The sequence below is a fragment of the Bubalus bubalis genome, chromosome X, assembly GCF_019923935.1.
Source record: "Bubalus bubalis isolate 160015118507 breed Murrah chromosome X, NDDB_SH_1, whole genome shotgun sequence".
Lineage (NCBI taxonomy): Eukaryota > Metazoa > Chordata > Mammalia > Artiodactyla > Bovidae > Bubalus > Bubalus bubalis.
The window spans coordinates 62701662-62719888 of record NC_059181.1 but is presented as its reverse complement, the minus strand read 5'-3'; the positions used below and the strand labels follow the sequence as shown (position 1 = coordinate 62719888).

Here is an 18227-nt window from a genome sequence, read left to right as displayed (position 1 = left end):
CTATGTCAATAATTGCATTAAATATAAATGGTATAAATCAGAGGTCAAGGCACTTTTCTTAAAGAGCCAATAATATTAATATATATTTTAGGCTAGCAGGCCATAGGGTCTCAGACACAGCTACTCAACTCTGCCATTACAGGCAGGAAAATAGACATAGATAATATTTAAACAAATGGACATGACTCTATTCCCATAAAACTTTATTGCCAAACAAATGGCCAGCCCACAGATTGTAGTTTGATCACTTGTGATCTAAATACACCAATTAAAAGATCAAGAAAAGAAAAAAGAATATAAGATTGGCTAAAAAATCAACATCAACTGCATGCTGTCTATAAGAAACTCACTTAAATATGAATATATAGATAAGTTAAAAATAAAAGGAACTGAAAATGATACACTATGCAAACATTAATCAAAAGAAAACTGGAATGCCTATATTAATATTATATAAGACACTTTATTTTTTAATATTTATTTGTTTGACTGCCTCCGGTATTAGTTGCAGAACACAGGATCTTCATTATGGCATGAAGGATCTTTCATTGTGATACGCAGGCTCTTCATTATGGCATGCAGGCTTCTCTGGTTGTGCACTGGCTCAGTAGTTGTGGCACATGGACTTAGTTGCTGTACTGCATGTGGGCTCTTAGTTCCCTGACCAGGGATTGAACCTGCATCCCCTGCATTGGAAGGCAGATTCTTAACCACTAGGCCATCAGGGAAATCCGCAGAAAAGACGCTTTAAAACAAGGAATATCACTAGGGATAAGGAGGGATATAATGAAAAAGTGATCAGTTAAGCATGACAACATAACTATCCTAAATGTGTAATTTACCTAATGACAGAACTTGAAAATACATGAAGCAAAAGCTGATAGAACTGAAAGGAAGACTAGATAAATCCACCCTGTGGTTGGAGACTCCAGTATACTCAGTAATCAGTAGAATTAGTCAATAGATACTCAACAAGGGTATAGAAGACGTAAGTAACACTATCAGTCAACTTGATCTAATTGACATAGAATGCTCTACACCAGAATACACATTTATTTTCAGATGCATGTGGATCACTGAACATATACCACATTCTAAACCTAAACAAACCAGAAAAGGGTTAAAAATATTAAAATATAAAAAGTATTTTCTCTTACCATAATGGAATTAAATGATAAATCTATAATATAAAATATATGTATGGTTCATATTTTTATTTCCAAATATATATTTGGAAATGAAACAACATACTTCTATGCAAACACTATGCAAACATTAATCAAAAGAAAAACTGGAATGCCTGTATTAATATCATATAAGATACTTTATTTTTTAATATTTATTTATTTGACTGCCTCCAGTATTAGTTGCAGAACACAGGATCTTCATTATGGCATGCAGGATCTTTCATTGTGATACGCAGGCTCTTCATTATGGTATTATGATATAAAGGGAACATGTATCAACATAATTAAGGCCATTTATGATGAACATGTATCAACATAATTAAGGCCATTTATGATAAACTCACTCATACTCAACAAGGAAATAATGAAAGGCTTTTTTGTAAGACCAGGTACAAGACAAGGATGCCCTTTCTCACTGCTTCTGTTTAATGTAGCATTGGAAGTTCTAGCCACTGCAATCAGACCAGAAAAAGAAATAAAAAAGGCATCCAAATTGGAAGGGAAGAAGTAAAACTCACTATTTGCAGATGACATTATACTGTATAGAAGAAACCCTAAATTCTTCATCAAAAAAACTGTTAGGACTGATAAATGACTTCAGTAAAGTTGCAGGATATAAAACTAATATATGGAAATCTGTTACTTTTCTATACCCTAATAATGAACTATGAGAAAGATAAAGCAAGAAAACAATCCTGAATAAAATCGCATGAAAAGAATAAAATACCTAGGTTACTCTGAAAACTATAAAACATTGATGAAGCAATTTTAAAATTATACAAAGAAATGGAAAGATTTTTTCCTGTTCTTGGATTGGGATAATTAATATTGTTCAAATGTCCATACACCCAAAGTGATCTACAGATTTGAGGCAATTCTTATCAAAATACTCATGACATTTTTCACAGAACTTGAATAAATAATGCTAAAATTTATATGGAACCACAAGAGACCCTGAACTGCCAAAGCAATCTTGAGAAAAAAGGACAAAACTGGGGGTATCATGCTCCCTGACTTCAGACTATGCTCAGAGCTACAGTAATCTAAACAATATGGCACTGCCAAAACAACGGACACACAGATCAATGGAACAGAATAGAGAACCCAGAAATTAACCCATACACCTCTGGTCAGTTAATCTATGACAGAGGAGTTAACAATATACAATGGAGAAAAGACAGTCTCTTCTATAAGTGATGCTGGGAAAACTGTACAGCCACATGTAAAACAATGAGATTAGAACATTTCTGCACACCAAATACAAAAATAAACTAAAAATGGATTAAAGGCCTAAATGTAAGACGTAAAACCATAAAACTCCTAGAAGAGAACATAGGCAGAACACTCTGTGACATAAATTATAGAAATATTTTTCACATCTGTCTCCTAAGGCAAAAGAAATAAAGGCAAAAACAAATAAATGGGGTGTAGTTAAACATAAAAACTTTTGCACTGCTAAGGAAACCATTGACAAAATGAAGAGACAAACTATGAAATGGGAGAAAATACTTGCAAAGGATATGATCAATAAGATGTTAATATCCAAAATATATACACAGCTCATACACTCAGTATAAAAAAAAAATCTCAATTAAAAATGGGCAGAAGTCCTAAACAGACATTTTTCCAAAGAAGACATACAGATGTCTAACAGGCACATGAAAAGATGCTTAATATCACTAATCATTGGAGAAATGCAAATCAAGACCACAGTGAGATACCATCTGATACCTGTCAGAATGGCTAGCCTCAAAAAGACCTCAAATAACAAACATTTGTGAAGATGTGGAGGAAAGGGAACCCTTGTACACTGTTGGTGGGAATGTAAATTGAAGTTCCTCAAAAAACTAAAAATAGAACTACCATACAATCATGTAATTTCTTTCTGTGTATGTATCTGGAAAAAAAAATTTCAAAAAGATACATGCACCCCAACGTTCATAACAGGATTATTTATAATAACCAAGATAGGGAAGCAACCTGTTAACAGATGAATGGATAAAGAAGATGTGGTGTGCATAAATGTGTGTGTATGTGTGTATATATACACACAATGGAATGTTGCTGTTGTTTAGTTACTAGGTCATGTCTGAATCTTTTGTGACCCCCATGGACTATAGCCCGCCAGGCTCCTCTGTCCATTGGATTTCCCAGGCAAGAATACTGGAGTGGGTTGCCATTTCCCTCTTCAGGGGATCTTCCCAAACCAGGGATCAAACCTATGTCTCCTGCATTGGCAGGTGGATTCTTCACCACTGAGCCCACAATGGAATACTATTCAGCCATTAAAAAGAATGAAATCTGCATTTGTAACGTGGATGGACCTAGAGAATATTACACTAGTGAAATAAGTCAGACAGAAGAAGACAAATACTCTATGTTATCCCTTATATGTGGAATTTAAAAAAAGTAAACAAACCAATGTACATAACAACAGAAATGGATTCACAGATATAGAGAACAAACTAATGGTTACCCATAGGGAAAGTGAAGGGGGAGGGGGCAATACAGGAGTATGGAATTAACATGTACAAACTACTGGTGGATGCATGTTGATGTAAGGCAAAACCAATACAATATTGTAAAGTAAAAATAATAATAATAAAACAAGCAGCAAAGATATATTGTACAGCACAGTGAAATATAGCCATTGTTTTGTAATAACTTAAAATTGAATGTAACCTGTAAAAATATTGAATCACTGTGTTGTACACCTAAAACTAACAATATTGTAAAGCAACTATGCTTCACTTTTATATCTTTTTTATTAAACTTTTTATTTTGTATTGGAATATAGCCAATTAACAGTGTTGTGATAGTTTCAGGTGGGTAGCAAAGGGACTTAGCCATGTATATATATATATATATATATATATATATATATCTCCATTCTCCCCCAAACTCTCTTCCATCCAGGCTTCTACATAACATTGAGCAGAGTTCCCTGTGCTATACAGTAGGTCCTTGTTGGTTATCCATTTTATTTTTTCAGTTTTTTCTTTTTAAAAAAATTATTTAATTTTAATTGGAGGATAATTGCTTTACAGTATTGTGTTGGTTTCTGCCAAACATCAATATGAATCAGCCATAAGTATCCATATGTCCCCTCCCACTTAAGTCTCCGTCCCACCCCTCTAGGTTATTACAGAGCACCTGATTTGAGCTCCCTGCATCATACAGTAAATTTCCAGTGGCTATCTAACTTTACATATGATAATATATATTTTTAATGCTACTCTCTCAATTCATTCCATTTCCCCACCTCACCCCCGTATCCACAAATCTGTTCTCTCTGTCTGTGTCTCCATTGCTACCTTGATGATAGGTTCATCAGTACCATCTTTCTAGATTCCATGTGTATACATTACTATATGATATTTGTCTTTCTTTTTCTTACTTACTTCACTCACATAATAAATAACAGTGTGTACCTGGCCATTACAAACCCCCTATCCCTTCCCCCCATCCTTACCCCTGGCAATCATAAGTTTATTCTCTAAGTCTGTGATTCTGTTTCTTCAGGTTTTTTTTAATGTACTTTTAAATAATCAAATGGATCAAAGAGAAATTCATAGGGGAAGTTAGAAATAGTTTGAAAGGAAGTAAATGAAAGCACAGCATATAAAAATTTGGAGGTACAGCTAAAGTAGTGTTTAGACAAAATTTTGTAAAATTAAATGCCTCAATTAGAAAAAGATCTTAAATAGTCTAAGCCTTCACCTTAAAAAACCAGGGAAAAATGATCAAATTGAACCAAATTAAGCAGAACGAAAGGAATAATATAAGCAGACGTCAATAAGATTTAAAACAGGAAACAATTGATAAAATTGATGAAAACAAAAGCTGTTTTGTTGTTGCTGTTTGTCAATGCAATTGAGAAACCTCTAACCAGGCAGATCAAGACACAAATTAACAATGCCAAGAATGATAGTGTAGACATCACTGCAGATCCTACAGACATTACAAAAAGATAACAAGGGGATATTCTGAACAGATTTATGCCCATTAATTTGAAGGGTTAGATGAGACTCACAAATTCCTTTGAAAGTCAAACTACCAAAACTCCCACAAGAAGAAACAGATAACCCATTGAATTCATAGTTTAAAGTCTAACAGATTTTAACCAAGTGAGATTTGTCCTGGTTTCAACATTATAAACTCAGTTAATTCACCATATCAACAGATTAAGTGACAAGATTCAATATCCATTTATTTTAGAAACTCTCAACTAAACAGGAATAGTAGGGAAGTTCCTTAACCTGATAAAAGCCATCCATAAAAAATAAAACCTACAGCTAATGTCATTTTAATGATGAAAGACTGAATACTTTCCCTCTAATGACGTAAACATTCAGAAAATGTTCAGAAATTCAACATTCAGAAAATGAAGATCATGGCATCCAGTCCCATCACTTCATGGGAAGTAGATGGGGGAACAGTGGAAGCAGTGTCAGACTTTATTTTTTGGGGCTCCAAAATCACTGCAGATGGTGGCTGCAACCATGAAATTAAAAGACGCTTACTCCTTGGAAGGAAAGTTATGACCAACCTAGATAGCATATTGAAAAGCAGAGACATTACTTTGCCAACAAAGGTCCATCTAGTCAAGGCGATGGTTTTTCCTGTGGTCATGTATGGATGTGAGAGTTGGACTGTGAAGAAAGCTGAGCGCCGAAGAATTGATGCTTTTGAACTGTGGTGTTGGAGAAGACTCTTGAGAGTCCCTTGGACTGCAAGGAGATCCAACCAGTCCATTCTGAAGGAGATCAGCCCTGGGATTTCTTTGGAAGGAATGGTGCTAAAGCTGAAACTCCAGTACTTTGGCCACCTCATGTGAAGAGTTGAGTCATTGGAAAAGACTCTGATGCTGGGAGGGATTGGGGGCAGGAGGAGAAGGGGATGACAGAGGATGAGATGGCTGGATGGCATCACTGACTTGATGGACGTGAGTCTGAGTGAACTCCGGGAGTTGGTGATGGACAGGGAGGCCTGGCGTGCTGCGATTCATGGGGTCGCAAAGAGTCGGACACGACTGAGCGACTGAACTGAAGGACGTAAACAAGTCAAGAATATCTAGTCTCACTACTCCTGGTCATCATCATCCTGGTGGTTCTAACCAACGCAATAAGGCAAGCAAAAGAGTGAGAAAAGATGTGTAGAGTGAAAAAGATCAAATAAAACTACATGTATTTGCAGAAGACACATAATTCTCTTTATAGAAAGTCTAAAGAATCTACCAAAAGAGTTCCAGGAACTAGTAAATGAATTAAGCAAGTCACAGGATACAGGTCAATATTCAAAAGATGGTTATAGTTCTACATGCTGTCACTGATGTTCAATAATAAAAATAACAATCGGTAGTGATAGAAGTCAAAATAGTTGTTAACTCTGCAAGGTGGTATTAACTGGAAAGGAGCACGAGTGTTGGAAGTGTTCTTGATCATGATTTGGGTAGTGGTTATATGGGTTTTAACAGACATAAAAATTCACTGTTTTAAGATTTAAAATTCACACTTTTAAGATTAATATACTTGTTTATTGTATATATGCTATACCTCAAAACTTTTGAAAATGTTCAGTCTAATAAGGGTGATTGGAAACCAACTTACATAGTATGATATATGCCACCTGATACAAGATTCTGCCCATGGTAATAACCAAGAAATAAATATTACTGACTGACTAAGTGAAACAGTTTGGAAACTTTCCCTTACTTAGTTGAAAATAAAACTACAGTTGTTTTATATTTCACTGGACCTTCTGGTTAACTCAGTCATTAAAGTAAGGCAGGCAAACATTATATTTGAATTAGATAGCAGCAGGAGTTTTCCAGGCTATTTAGAAATATCATGGCAATAATTTCAGGAAATGTAGACAACTTCAGTGAATGCATTTCAGGGTGTGAAAGTATTGGTAAGTTTATAGATTTACAAATGTAAAAGATGTATCTAAAGGAGCTGAGATAACCTCAAATTGTAAGTAGAATTAATTTTCCTCAATAGGAAAATCTCCCCAGAAGAGAGTAGAATAGCAGAGAATAATGAAATGTAATCACAGAGAATGTTGCATTTTTGCCTCTTTCTTAGGGGACTTCTCGAGAGATCCATGCGAGACATTGCTTATTCTGTATGAGTTTGAAGTGAGAGCCAAACTGAATGACCCATTACTGGACCACTTCCTGGAACCAGTGTGGGAACTACCTAATTTGGAAAGTAAAGCATTTGAAACAATTGCAGGTAAGAGCTAAATTTGTTTTTGGAAGGCTGGTACCCATTTAAATCATTTTTCTTTCTTTCTCTTCTCTCTTTCATCCAGGTGGGAAGCAGTGTTCCCCCACAGAACTTTGTTCTCCTTCTCTAATAGCATTCTTGAACTATTCTGTATTACAATCATTTGTGTGTTTATCTTATTCTTTATATGAAATTATAAGCTCCTTAGAATCATGAGTAATAATTACTTACATTTGTTGTACTTATAAACCCTAACCATGTGCATTGCTCATAATAGGTACTTATATTTATTTTGTGCAAAATCAAATAATGTAACTACACAATAGGGATAGTAGCTCAAACTTAAGAAAGTTTTGCTCAGCTAGCTAGAAATAGATAATCAGCTGCTTCACTAATCAAAGGTGATATAATCTTATTTATTAAAGTGTACAGAGAAATATTGGTGATATTTGTAACATAATTGCCAACCTCAAATTTTTCGTTGGGCTATAAGTGGTATTTGGGGACTCAGCCTCTGTGGGGATATACTGCAAGACATGGCCTAATTATCTTCCCTTTATATCTTTCACCCTCCTCAATAAAGGTATTGGATAGCCCCAAATGTACAAGAGTCACATTTGCCTTTCCTTGTCTTGCCAAGACAGAATTTCTAGGAGCATGGAGCTGGTGGTATATACCTTATAGCCATGTGATGGTGACCACTGCTCCTTGTATAATGGAACTCCAATTCTAGAAGCCTGGTGAATGCATCTAGAAGTTTTGAGAGTTTTATCTTTGATATGTACTCTTACGCCAAGGGTTTCCTGTTTTTAATATTAGATAGAAACAGTATATTGTAGTAAAAATCTAGGTTTTTTTTTTTTTTTAATTAATTCTGAGCTCAGATCAAGTGTAGAAATTTTCATAGTTATAAAGGTCTATAGTAAAACATTTTCATCATTGCTCAGAACTGATCAGCATTTCATATATACACACCCTCAGTCCACTCTCATTCACCCACCAGTAAGTTCTCAATTATCCACTGTCACCTTTACAGACGCACACACACATGCACACCTTAATGTTTTAAAAACATTTTTCTTTTGCTTTTTGGAACTATAAAGACCATGCATCTGGTAAACTAAGAGGTTTTCTGATGTTCAGATTTGACTACTTTCATTATTGATCCACTTCAGTAAAAGCAGATCGTGGAGAATATAAATGTGTTTTTGATTAGTACCTTTTTACTGATCTGCTTCCTGTTTTTTCTTCATGTGCCCCTCCTTCACTTTGGTTCATAAGATTATTATTTCGCCTATATGACTGTGTGCTGAGTCACAGAAACAGTAGGTTCTCTGTTGATGTTTACTGGGGGGAAAAAAAACACATATATAACCTAGTGATCCTACCATGTTACTCTGCCCAGAAAGTAGAAACTATCTCTGAAAGCCACCACGGAATCATCATATTATGAAATTCATTTTTGGAGTTTCGTGTTTGTTTTTGTATTTGTTTCCGGTCAGTTTCATTAGAGAAAACAAGTTGTAACCTAGGATGAAAACTCAGTGGATGAGATTATGATGTTCACAATCTTTTTGCTTATCTTCTTATAGCAATAGCAATGGAAATGCCTGCATACTATCCTTCTATTGCTCTGAAGGCCTTGAAAAAGGCTTTGTTTTTCTACAAAAGGAAGGAATCAATTGATGTTTTGAGATACAGGTTGGTAAATATAATTCAACACAGAATCCTAGCTTTTTGATAGCCAAAAGTGCTATAATTAGTGTCCCATTTGTTATCAATCATACTCAACTGGTGCAAAAGATGATTGGGGTACTCTTGTAACTCCTGGACTAAGAAGTCCTCAGCCCACAGAACAGCTCCACATTTAGACTTGTGTTACAGACTGAGGCAAGGTGAAGGAATCTGGTTGTCCCAAAGGAGAAAAAGAAGGAGAAAGTTACTTTTGTGAGTCTTTATATATAATCAAATTATTGATTAAGTGTTGGTACCTTTCTTTTAGTACTAAATATGCCAATTGTACAGAAAAGTACAAAGATTAATATAACAAGCACCAATGTATCCACTGCTCAAATTTAACAGATACTAACATTTTGGCACATTTGCCTCATATTTTTTTCTAAGCACCTTTCTTTTAAGGACCAATAAGTGCTGTACATAATATAAAATAATATTTATTGGAGATTTTATGTTCTCTATTCCCAGACATGCGGGGAAAATAGATATTGTGTGATTTTTCTCTGGAAAACTTCATAACAGTCTTTCTTTTCTGAGACATGAGAGACAGTTCTCCTGGAATTATTCCCAGTTTAAATCCAATTCCCTTTCCCCATTTGAGAATGTAATGAAATGCTTTAAAGTGCATGTAGATTAAACCAGCTCATAAAATATAGTAAACAGACACAACTCCTTAGTTCAGGAAACTAAAAAAAAAGTGAAAGACAGCCATAGGCATAATAAAATGAAGGATTGGTCAGCCCCTTTTATATCTTCAAAAATCTGTCGTTGAGCTTGAAGGCCAGATAAAATTGAAGGAAGAACAGACGTGTTTTGAAGCTCTTAGTCTGGGATGAGGTCCAGATTTTACTTGTCTCAGCCATGAAGTCAATGATTTCTTTCCTTATGGGATGAGTTTTCTCTTTTTGATTTTCAGCCAATGTATGCACAGCTTGGTTGACCTCTTAGTGCCAGATGGGGTGCCAAATACAGAACTCTGTCCCATGGAAGAAATTTGGGGCAATTTTGAAGATGCTCTGATCTTTATTAGCCAAACCGTAAGTCAAACAATATTAAACTTTAAGCTAATTTTAAAGAACTGAGTTTTCTTGTGTGTTAGAAATTACATAGAATAATGCTTTTTGATATGAGTTTTATGATGAATAAATTCATTTTAAAATGTGGTTACACACTATAAAATTTCCCTGGGTTTGTGAAATGTAAATATTAATAGTTAAAAGTAGAAAATTTCTAATACAAGTGTACTATGGAATAGGTCAAAGTGTACCATCTGGCATTTTTAATTATTTTGTATTTTCAAATCTGGTAGAATTGTTATTTCCTTGTGATCGTACTAACTCCTTGGAAAAGTTTGTTGTTACTCCTGCCACTTCTGAGCTAGGTAACAGAGTGGAAGGAACACTGAAGACGACCTATATTTTAGTCCCTCCTCTGCTGATTTTCTCTTCAGTGCAGGTTTAATTCAGTAATTTTCAAATTAGCTTTATTAAGATGTAATTTACATACCATAAAATTCACTCATTGTTTGTGTATAATTCCGTGAGTTTTAGTAAATTTATGGTTATGCAGCTGTCACCATACTCCAGTTTTAGGAGTATTTCCATTACCCACAGAAGTTTCCCATTGCCTGTTTGCAGTTAATCCCTGCTTCCATTTTCAGATCCAGTGAACCACTGATCTACTTTTTATCTCTATAGATTTTCTCTTTCTAGATACTTCATATAAATGAAATCATACTTGTGACCTCTTGTGTCTGGCTTCTTTCAATTTAGCTTACTGTTTTTGAGGTTCACCCATGCTGTAGCATGTATCAGTAATGTAAAGGAATGGCCTTTTTATTGCTGAATAAATAGAATACTATTCTGTTGAATCAGTATGCCACATTTTGTTCACTAGTTGATAAATACTTTATTTGTTTCCACTTTATGGCTATCATAAATAATGCTACTATGAACATTTGTGGATAAGTCTTTGTTTTCAAGGGTTTTCAATTCTCTAGAGCATGTGAATTAATGGGTTATATGGTAATGCTCTGTATTTAAATTTTTGAGGAATTGCAATCTGTTTCCCAAAGTTGTTGATCAATTTTATGTTCCTACCAGCAGTGTATGAGAGTTCTAATTTCTTTACATCCTCATCAGCACTTCTTATTGTCCATATTCTTTTATTATAGCCATCCTAATGGGTATGTAATGGTAGCGCATTGTGGTTTTTATTTGAACTTCCTAGGTAGCTAACACTGTTGATCTTTTTTTCATGTGCTTATTGACCGTTTGTTCTTTGGAAAGATACCTATTCAATTATTTTCCCATTTTAAAAATTGGATTCTCAGTGAGTTTTAAGAGTTCTTTATTCTAGATACAAATCCTTTATCAAATATGCTATTTGTAAGTATTATCTCCCAGTCTCTGGCTTGTCTTTTCATTTTTTAGTGGCATTATTTAAAAAGCAAATGTTCTGGCCGGCCCGGGAGCCCGGTCCGCGAGCGGCGGCGGCCGGAGGGACGATGAGCGGCGCGGCGCGACGATGAGCGGCGCGGCGCGGTCGGGCCCGGCCCGGCTCGCCGCGTTCGCTTTGCTGACCTGCAGCCTGTGGCCGGCGCGGGCAGACAACGCGAGCCAGGAGTACTACACTGCGCTCATCAACGTGACGGTGCAGGAGCCCGGCCGCCGCGCCCCGCTTATATTCCGCATAGACCGCGGGCGCTACGGACTCGACTCGCCCAAGGCCGAGGTCCGCGGCCAGGTTCTGGCGCCACTGCCTATCCATGGAGTTGCTGATCATCTGGGCTGTGATCCTCAAACACGGTTCTTTGTCCCTCCTAACATCAAACAGTGGATTGCCTTGCTGCAGAGGGGAAATTGCACCTTTAAAGAGAAAATATCACAGGCTGCTTTCCACAATGCAGTTGCTGTAGTCATCTACAATAATAAATCCAAAGAGGAGCCAGTCACCATGACTCATCCAGGCACTGGAGATATTATTGCTGTCATGATTACAGAATTGAGGGGTAAAGATATTTTGAGTTATCTGGAGAAAAACATCTCTGTACAAATGACAATAGCTGTTGGAACTTGAATGCCGCCAAAGAACTTCAGCCGTGGTTCTCTAGTCTTCATGTCAATATCCTTTATTGTTTTGATGATTATTTCTTCAGCCTGGCTTATATTCTACTTCATTCAGAAGATCAGGTATACAAATGCCCGGGATAGGAACCAGCGTCGTCTTGGAGATGCAGCCAAGAAAGCCATCAGCAAATTGACAGCCAGAACAGTGAAAAAGGGTGATAAGGAAACAGACCCAGACTTTGATCATTGTGCAGTGTGCATAGAAAGGTATAAACAGAATGATGTTGTCCGGATTCTGCCCTGCAAGTTGTTGCACGGCACCAAGAGGCTGCAGAGCTGTGAAAACAACTCGCCTTCAGTGTAGACGCCTCACGCCCCTCCCCAGCCATTGTGCTGATCACTCTAGCTTACAGTGTGTTGGGAAGTAGGAGAGCGGGAAGGCATTGTGTTTTAATGTTACTGGTTTTGTTCCCTTTTCTGTCCTATACTTCCATATATCCCAAAGTACTTCTGTATCCCAAAGTATTTCTAATAGGAATAAAGGACTTTTCTGAAGCTCTGAAAAAGAAAAAAAAAAAAAAAAGGCAAATGTTCTGAATTTTGATGAAGCCCAATTTGTCATCTTTTCTTCTATGGGTCATGTTTTTAGTCATGATAAGAAGTCTTTGCCTATTCCAAAATTACAAAGATTTTCTTCTATTTTTTTCTTGTAGCTTTTATACCCTTATTTCGTACATGTTGGTCTGTGATTCATTTTGAGTTAATTTTTGTTTATGGTGTATGAGGTAAGGGTCTAAATGGTTTCTTATTTGTTTGTTTTTGCACAAGGTTATTCTTCCTCTGCTGTTTGACTTTAGTTTTCTCATGTAAAATGGAAATAATACTTTCTCTTACTCCTACACTGAGGTTCTAAGGATCAACTGAAATAATAATATGTGTTGTGAACTTTAGCAGCTCATATACATGTAAGGTAGTATTGGTATTGTAAGGGAGCTATAAAATATTAAGAAGGTTAAATGGCCTGCTTAAAGTCACACAAAAAGTCATTATTTGAGTCCATGTTAATATCCAAGGATCCTGACTTGCCCAACTGCTTCTTCATATACAAATGTCTGCAAACCACAACAGATGGTGGAATAATATAGCAGGGTGACAACCTGGTACAAACTAGCATCGTCTTACAGAAACCCAGAATTTTGGAACTATGTAATTACGGCCAGTGTGAATTTAAGTTTAAAAAAAAACTTCAGCATTGAACATTTTGGAGATACATACATCTTTTTTTTCCCCTCATCTTAACTTCCTTTTGGAAGAAGAAATAATTTAATTTCTAAGCCATGAGCCTCATCTGGACCTTCAGATGTGTTTGCCATAGTAACGAATACAAACTAAAATTAAATTGTACTATAAATTCAAATTGATCAATTTCCATAGTCTCTATGTAAGGTCAGAACTGCTCTGAGCATTTTGTTTTTGCCACTTTTATTCTGTCTAATGTATTACTGTTCCATCTCTCTGACTCTTGAATTGCCTGTTAGGTTAATATTTTTGTATTTTTTTGACCAGTCTCCCACCATAATTGTTAATTCTCTGAAACATGATGGAATAGTTAGCTTTTTATGCAGGTATTTAATAACCCTCTATCTCCTTATATAGTATATGTTGGTTTTTACTGTTTGATTGAATGTGGTGTGCATCCCTTTTGTTTTAAATGCTTGGGAAAAAAATTTGCCCTTGTTTGACTTTTCTGATGACCAGTCACTCATTCATTATTTATTAAGCAGATAACCTTTATCAAGTATGTCCATACAGTGGCAAAATGGCTGTTGCACAAACATAAAACCTCAGGCCCACAGTATCGTGCTTTACATTTTACAGTGCATTCTTACATCCATTATTTCATTTGACCACCCCACCCTCAGTAATTCTATGAAGCAGGCAATACGTATTATCCTTGATTTACAAATGAGAGAATTTTTAAGATTCAAAAATGTCAAGTTACCAATTTGCCTAAGTTTGTACAACTAGTGAATGAAAGAATTAGAACTGTCTGACCTCAATTTCACAACTCTTTGCACCAGAACACGTCTTATTTATTTGCTCTTGCTAGGAATTTCAGTTCAAGTTGGTATTTAGTATACTTTGTGCCTAGCCCTATATCCTAAAGATTTTCTCCTCTTTTTTTAAGCTTTATGTTTTACATTTAAGTTCATAATACATTTCAAGTTAATTTTTGTGTGAGTTGTGAGATTTAGGTTGAGGTTCATTTTTGCCTATGATATCCAGTTGTCCTAGCACCATTTGTTGACAAGGCTGTCTTTCCTCCATTGCTTTTGTACTTTTGACAAAAATCGGTTGGATATACCTATGTGAGTCTATTACTGGGTTCTTCATTTTCTCTATGTGTTAATCCTTCTGCCAGTACCATACAGTCCTGATTACTATAATGTCTTTAAAGCAAGTAGAGTGATTGCACCAACTTTATTGTTCTATTGCGTAATTGTTATAAGCTGTCTAGTTCCATTGACTTTCTGTATTCATTTTAGAGTAATCGTCTCTAAATCTACAAAAATTCCTCCTGGGATTTTGATAGGAATTGCATTAAACTGTATTTGATTCCTAGGACTGCTATAACAAATTGCCACAAACTGGGTAACTTAGAATAGGAGAAATTTATTCTCTCACAGTTCTGGAGGCTAGAAATCTGAAAATCAAGGTGTTAGCAGGGTGTACTCTCTCCATAGGCTCTATGGGGAGGATCCTTCTTTGCTTCTTCCTGTCTTTTGGTGGTTGCTGTCAAACCTTGGCATTCCTTGGCTTATAGATTTATCACTCCAGTCTCTGTCACCACATGGCATTCTCCCCATCTGTCTGTCTTTCCTTTTTCTCATAAGTGCACATCCATTACTGGATTAAGAGTTCACTCTACTTCAGTATGATCTCAACTTAATTACATCTGTAGTGACCCTATTTCCAAATATGGTCATATGATGGAGGTACAAGGAAGGATATGAATTTGGAGGGGGAGCTACATCCAACCTGGTACACTATATATCAAGAATTGACATCTTAAATTATATGTCAGTTTTTAAAAAGAGTTGATGCCTTTATTATATTGAATCTTCCAACCCATGAACAGGATATGTCTCTTCATTTATTTAGATTCTTTATTTCTTTCATCAGCATTATATAATTTTCAACATACAAATCCCATATATGTGTTGTTAGGTTTACATCTAAGTGTTGTGGGGGTTGTGTTTTTTGTTTTGTTTTTTTGTTTTTTGAGTGATTGTAAATGGTGTCCATGTGTTAATTTCTAGTATGAAGAAATACAATTGATTTGAAGATTCTTTAGGATTTTCTGTGTAAACAACCATCTAATCTTCAGATAGGGATGGTTTTATTTCGTACTTTCCGATCAATATGCCTTCTCTTTCCCTTTCTTGCCTTATTGCACAGACTAGAACCTTCAGCACCATGTTAGTAAGAGTGATGAAAGTGGATATTCATCATTAAGTATAATGTTAGCCATAGGATTTTTGTAGAGGCTCTTGATCAAGTTAAGAAAGTTCTCCCTTATTCCTTTTTTCTGAGTTTCATGAATGAGTATAGAATTTTGTCACATGCTTTTCATGTACCAATTGATATGAGCATGTGATTTTTCTTCTTTAAACTGTTAATATGAGGGGTTATATTGACTGATTTCAAATATTAAACCAGCCTTGCATTGTTGGAATAAACCCCACATGGTCATAGTGTAAATTCTTTTTATATATTACTAAATTCTGTTTGCCAGCATATTGTTAAGTTTTTTTCCTATATTCATGAGGGATGTTGTTTGGTAGTTTTTACCTGTACAGTCTTTGGTTTTGATATCAGAGTAATACTAGATTCATAAAATTTAATATTTTTGGAAAAGATTGTGTAGAATCTATGTCAGTCTTTTCTAAATGTTTGGTAGAACTCTGCAGTTTAGCTAGAGATTCTTTCCAAGAGTTTTAAAACTACAAATTCCATTTCCTTAATAATTATAGAGTTGTTCACATTATCTATTTTATATTGGATGATTTGTGGTAGTTTATATTTTTCAGTGAAGTGACCTGTTTCTTCTAAGTTGTCAAATTTAGGTGTATAGACTTCTTTGCATTATTATTCCTTTATTATTATTTTGATGCGTGCAGTGTCTGTAGTGGTATCTACTGTTTTGTTTCTGATGTTTATAATTTAAATCTTCCCTTTTTTCTCTGTCATTCTTGCCTAGAGTTAGTAAATTTTATTCACCTTTTCAAAGAACCATCTCCTCCAGTGATTTTTCTCTACTTTGTGTTTTCAGTGTCATTAATTTATGCTCTTATCTTTATTATTTATTTCCTTCTACTTGCTTTGCATTTAGTTTGCTCTTCTTTTCTAGCTTCTTGAGATGGGAACATAAATTAATTTGAGATTTTTCTTCTTTTCTAATGTATGCTTTTAGTGCTGTAAATTTCCCTCACTGTACTACTTTAGCTGTAGCCCACAAATTTTGCTATGTTGTATTTTCATTTTCATTTACCTCAGTGTATTTTTTTAATTTCCCTTGAGACTTCCTCTTTAATCCATAGATTACTTTGAAATGTATTGTTTAGTTTCTAAGTGTTTACAGATTTTCCTATTATCTTTCTGTTATTAAATTCTAGTTTTGTTCCACTGTGGTCAGAGAACACAACTTGTACAATTTCAGTTATTTAAAATTTTTGAGATTTTTTTATGGCCCTGGATATGATCTAACTTACCAAATGTTCCATGGGCACTTGAAAAGAATGTGTATTCTGCTGTTGTTGGGAAGAGTATTCTATAAATGTTGATTAGATCTCTCTGGTTAATGGTGTCACCAAGTTCTTGTATATGTTTCCTTATTTTCTGGCTAATTGTTCTATTATTTGTTGAGTAGACATGTTGAAATATTCGACTTAAAGTGTGAAGTTGCCTAGCTCTTCTCATGCTTACTGGTTTTTGCTTCATGTATTTTGTGACTCTGTTATTGGATTCATACACATTTATGAGTGCTATGTCTTCTTTGTGGATTTCACCTTTTATCATTGTATAATGTCCCTCTATATCATGAGTAATTTTCTTTTCTCTGAAATCTATAATGACTAATATTAATATTGCAGCTCTTTCTATCCTTTGATTAATGTTTACATAATATACCTATTTCCATCCTTTTACTTTCAACCTTCCTATTCGAAGTAAATTTTTTGTAGATAGCATATAAACAACATGTTTCTTTCATCTACTTTGCCAATCTCTCTTTTTTAATGTTCCCTTTTTTATTAAAAGTTTCAGGTATACAACATTATAATTCAACATTGGCATATACTACAAAGTATTTACCCCAAAAAGCATAGTTACCATTTATCACCATACAATTGGCTTCCTTGACTCCTTTTGCCCAATTCCCAGTGCTCTTCCCCTCTGGTAACCACCAGTATAATCTCTATATCTATGAATTTGTTTTGTTTTTATTTTTTAGATTCTACATATGAGTGAAATCATAGCATAGTTTTTCCTTAAGACTCATTTAACATAATATTCTCAATGCATATTATCACAAATGGCAAGATGTATTATTTTTTATGGCTGAATAGCATTACATTGTGTCTACATGTGGAATGCTACTCAGCCATAAAAAATAATAAATGCTGCAATAAACATGGGGTACATATATTAATATCATTTTTAATTATTGTTTCATATTCTTGGGATAAATTCCCAAAGTGGAATAGTTGGATAACATGGTAGACCTATTCTAAAGTTTTAAAATAATCTCCATACTGTTTTCTATAATAACTGCACATTCCAGCCAACAGTGCACAAAGATTGTCCTTTCTCCATGTGCCCTCCAACACTTGTTGTCTTTTTGATAACAGCCATTTTAATAGATACGAGGTAGTATCTCATTGTGATTTTGACTTTCACTTCTCTAATAATGATGTTGAGCATCATTTCCTGTGCCTCTTGGGCAT

The 18227-nt window shown here is 35.1% G+C and overlaps 1 protein-coding gene, 2 non-coding genes and 1 pseudogene across 3 annotated transcripts in view; 2 read left to right on the top strand and 2 right to left on the bottom strand.

The window, feature by feature from the left end:
- TEX11 (testis expressed 11) overlaps positions 1 to 18227 on the top strand; it is a 211524-nt gene that overhangs the window by 170475 nt on the left and 22822 nt on the right. The window contains exons 26-28 of the mRNA XM_025276046.2: positions 7274 to 7423; positions 9010 to 9118; positions 10071 to 10191. Of these exons, the coding sequence (XP_025131831.2) occupies positions 7274 to 7423; positions 9010 to 9118; positions 10071 to 10191 (380 nt within the window). The remainder of the gene's footprint in view (positions 1 to 7273; positions 7424 to 9009; positions 9119 to 10070; positions 10192 to 18227) is intronic.
- Positions 8293 to 8362, bottom strand: LOC112582412. The gene has a single exon (XR_003106950.1). It is a non-coding gene; the product is annotated as a small nucleolar RNA U2-30 (small nucleolar RNA).
- Positions 8505 to 8584, bottom strand: LOC112582414. Its single transcript, XR_003106952.1, has one exon. It is a non-coding gene; the product is annotated as a small nucleolar RNA U2-19 (small nucleolar RNA).
- LOC102412206 lies at positions 11666 to 12780 on the top strand (annotated as a pseudogene).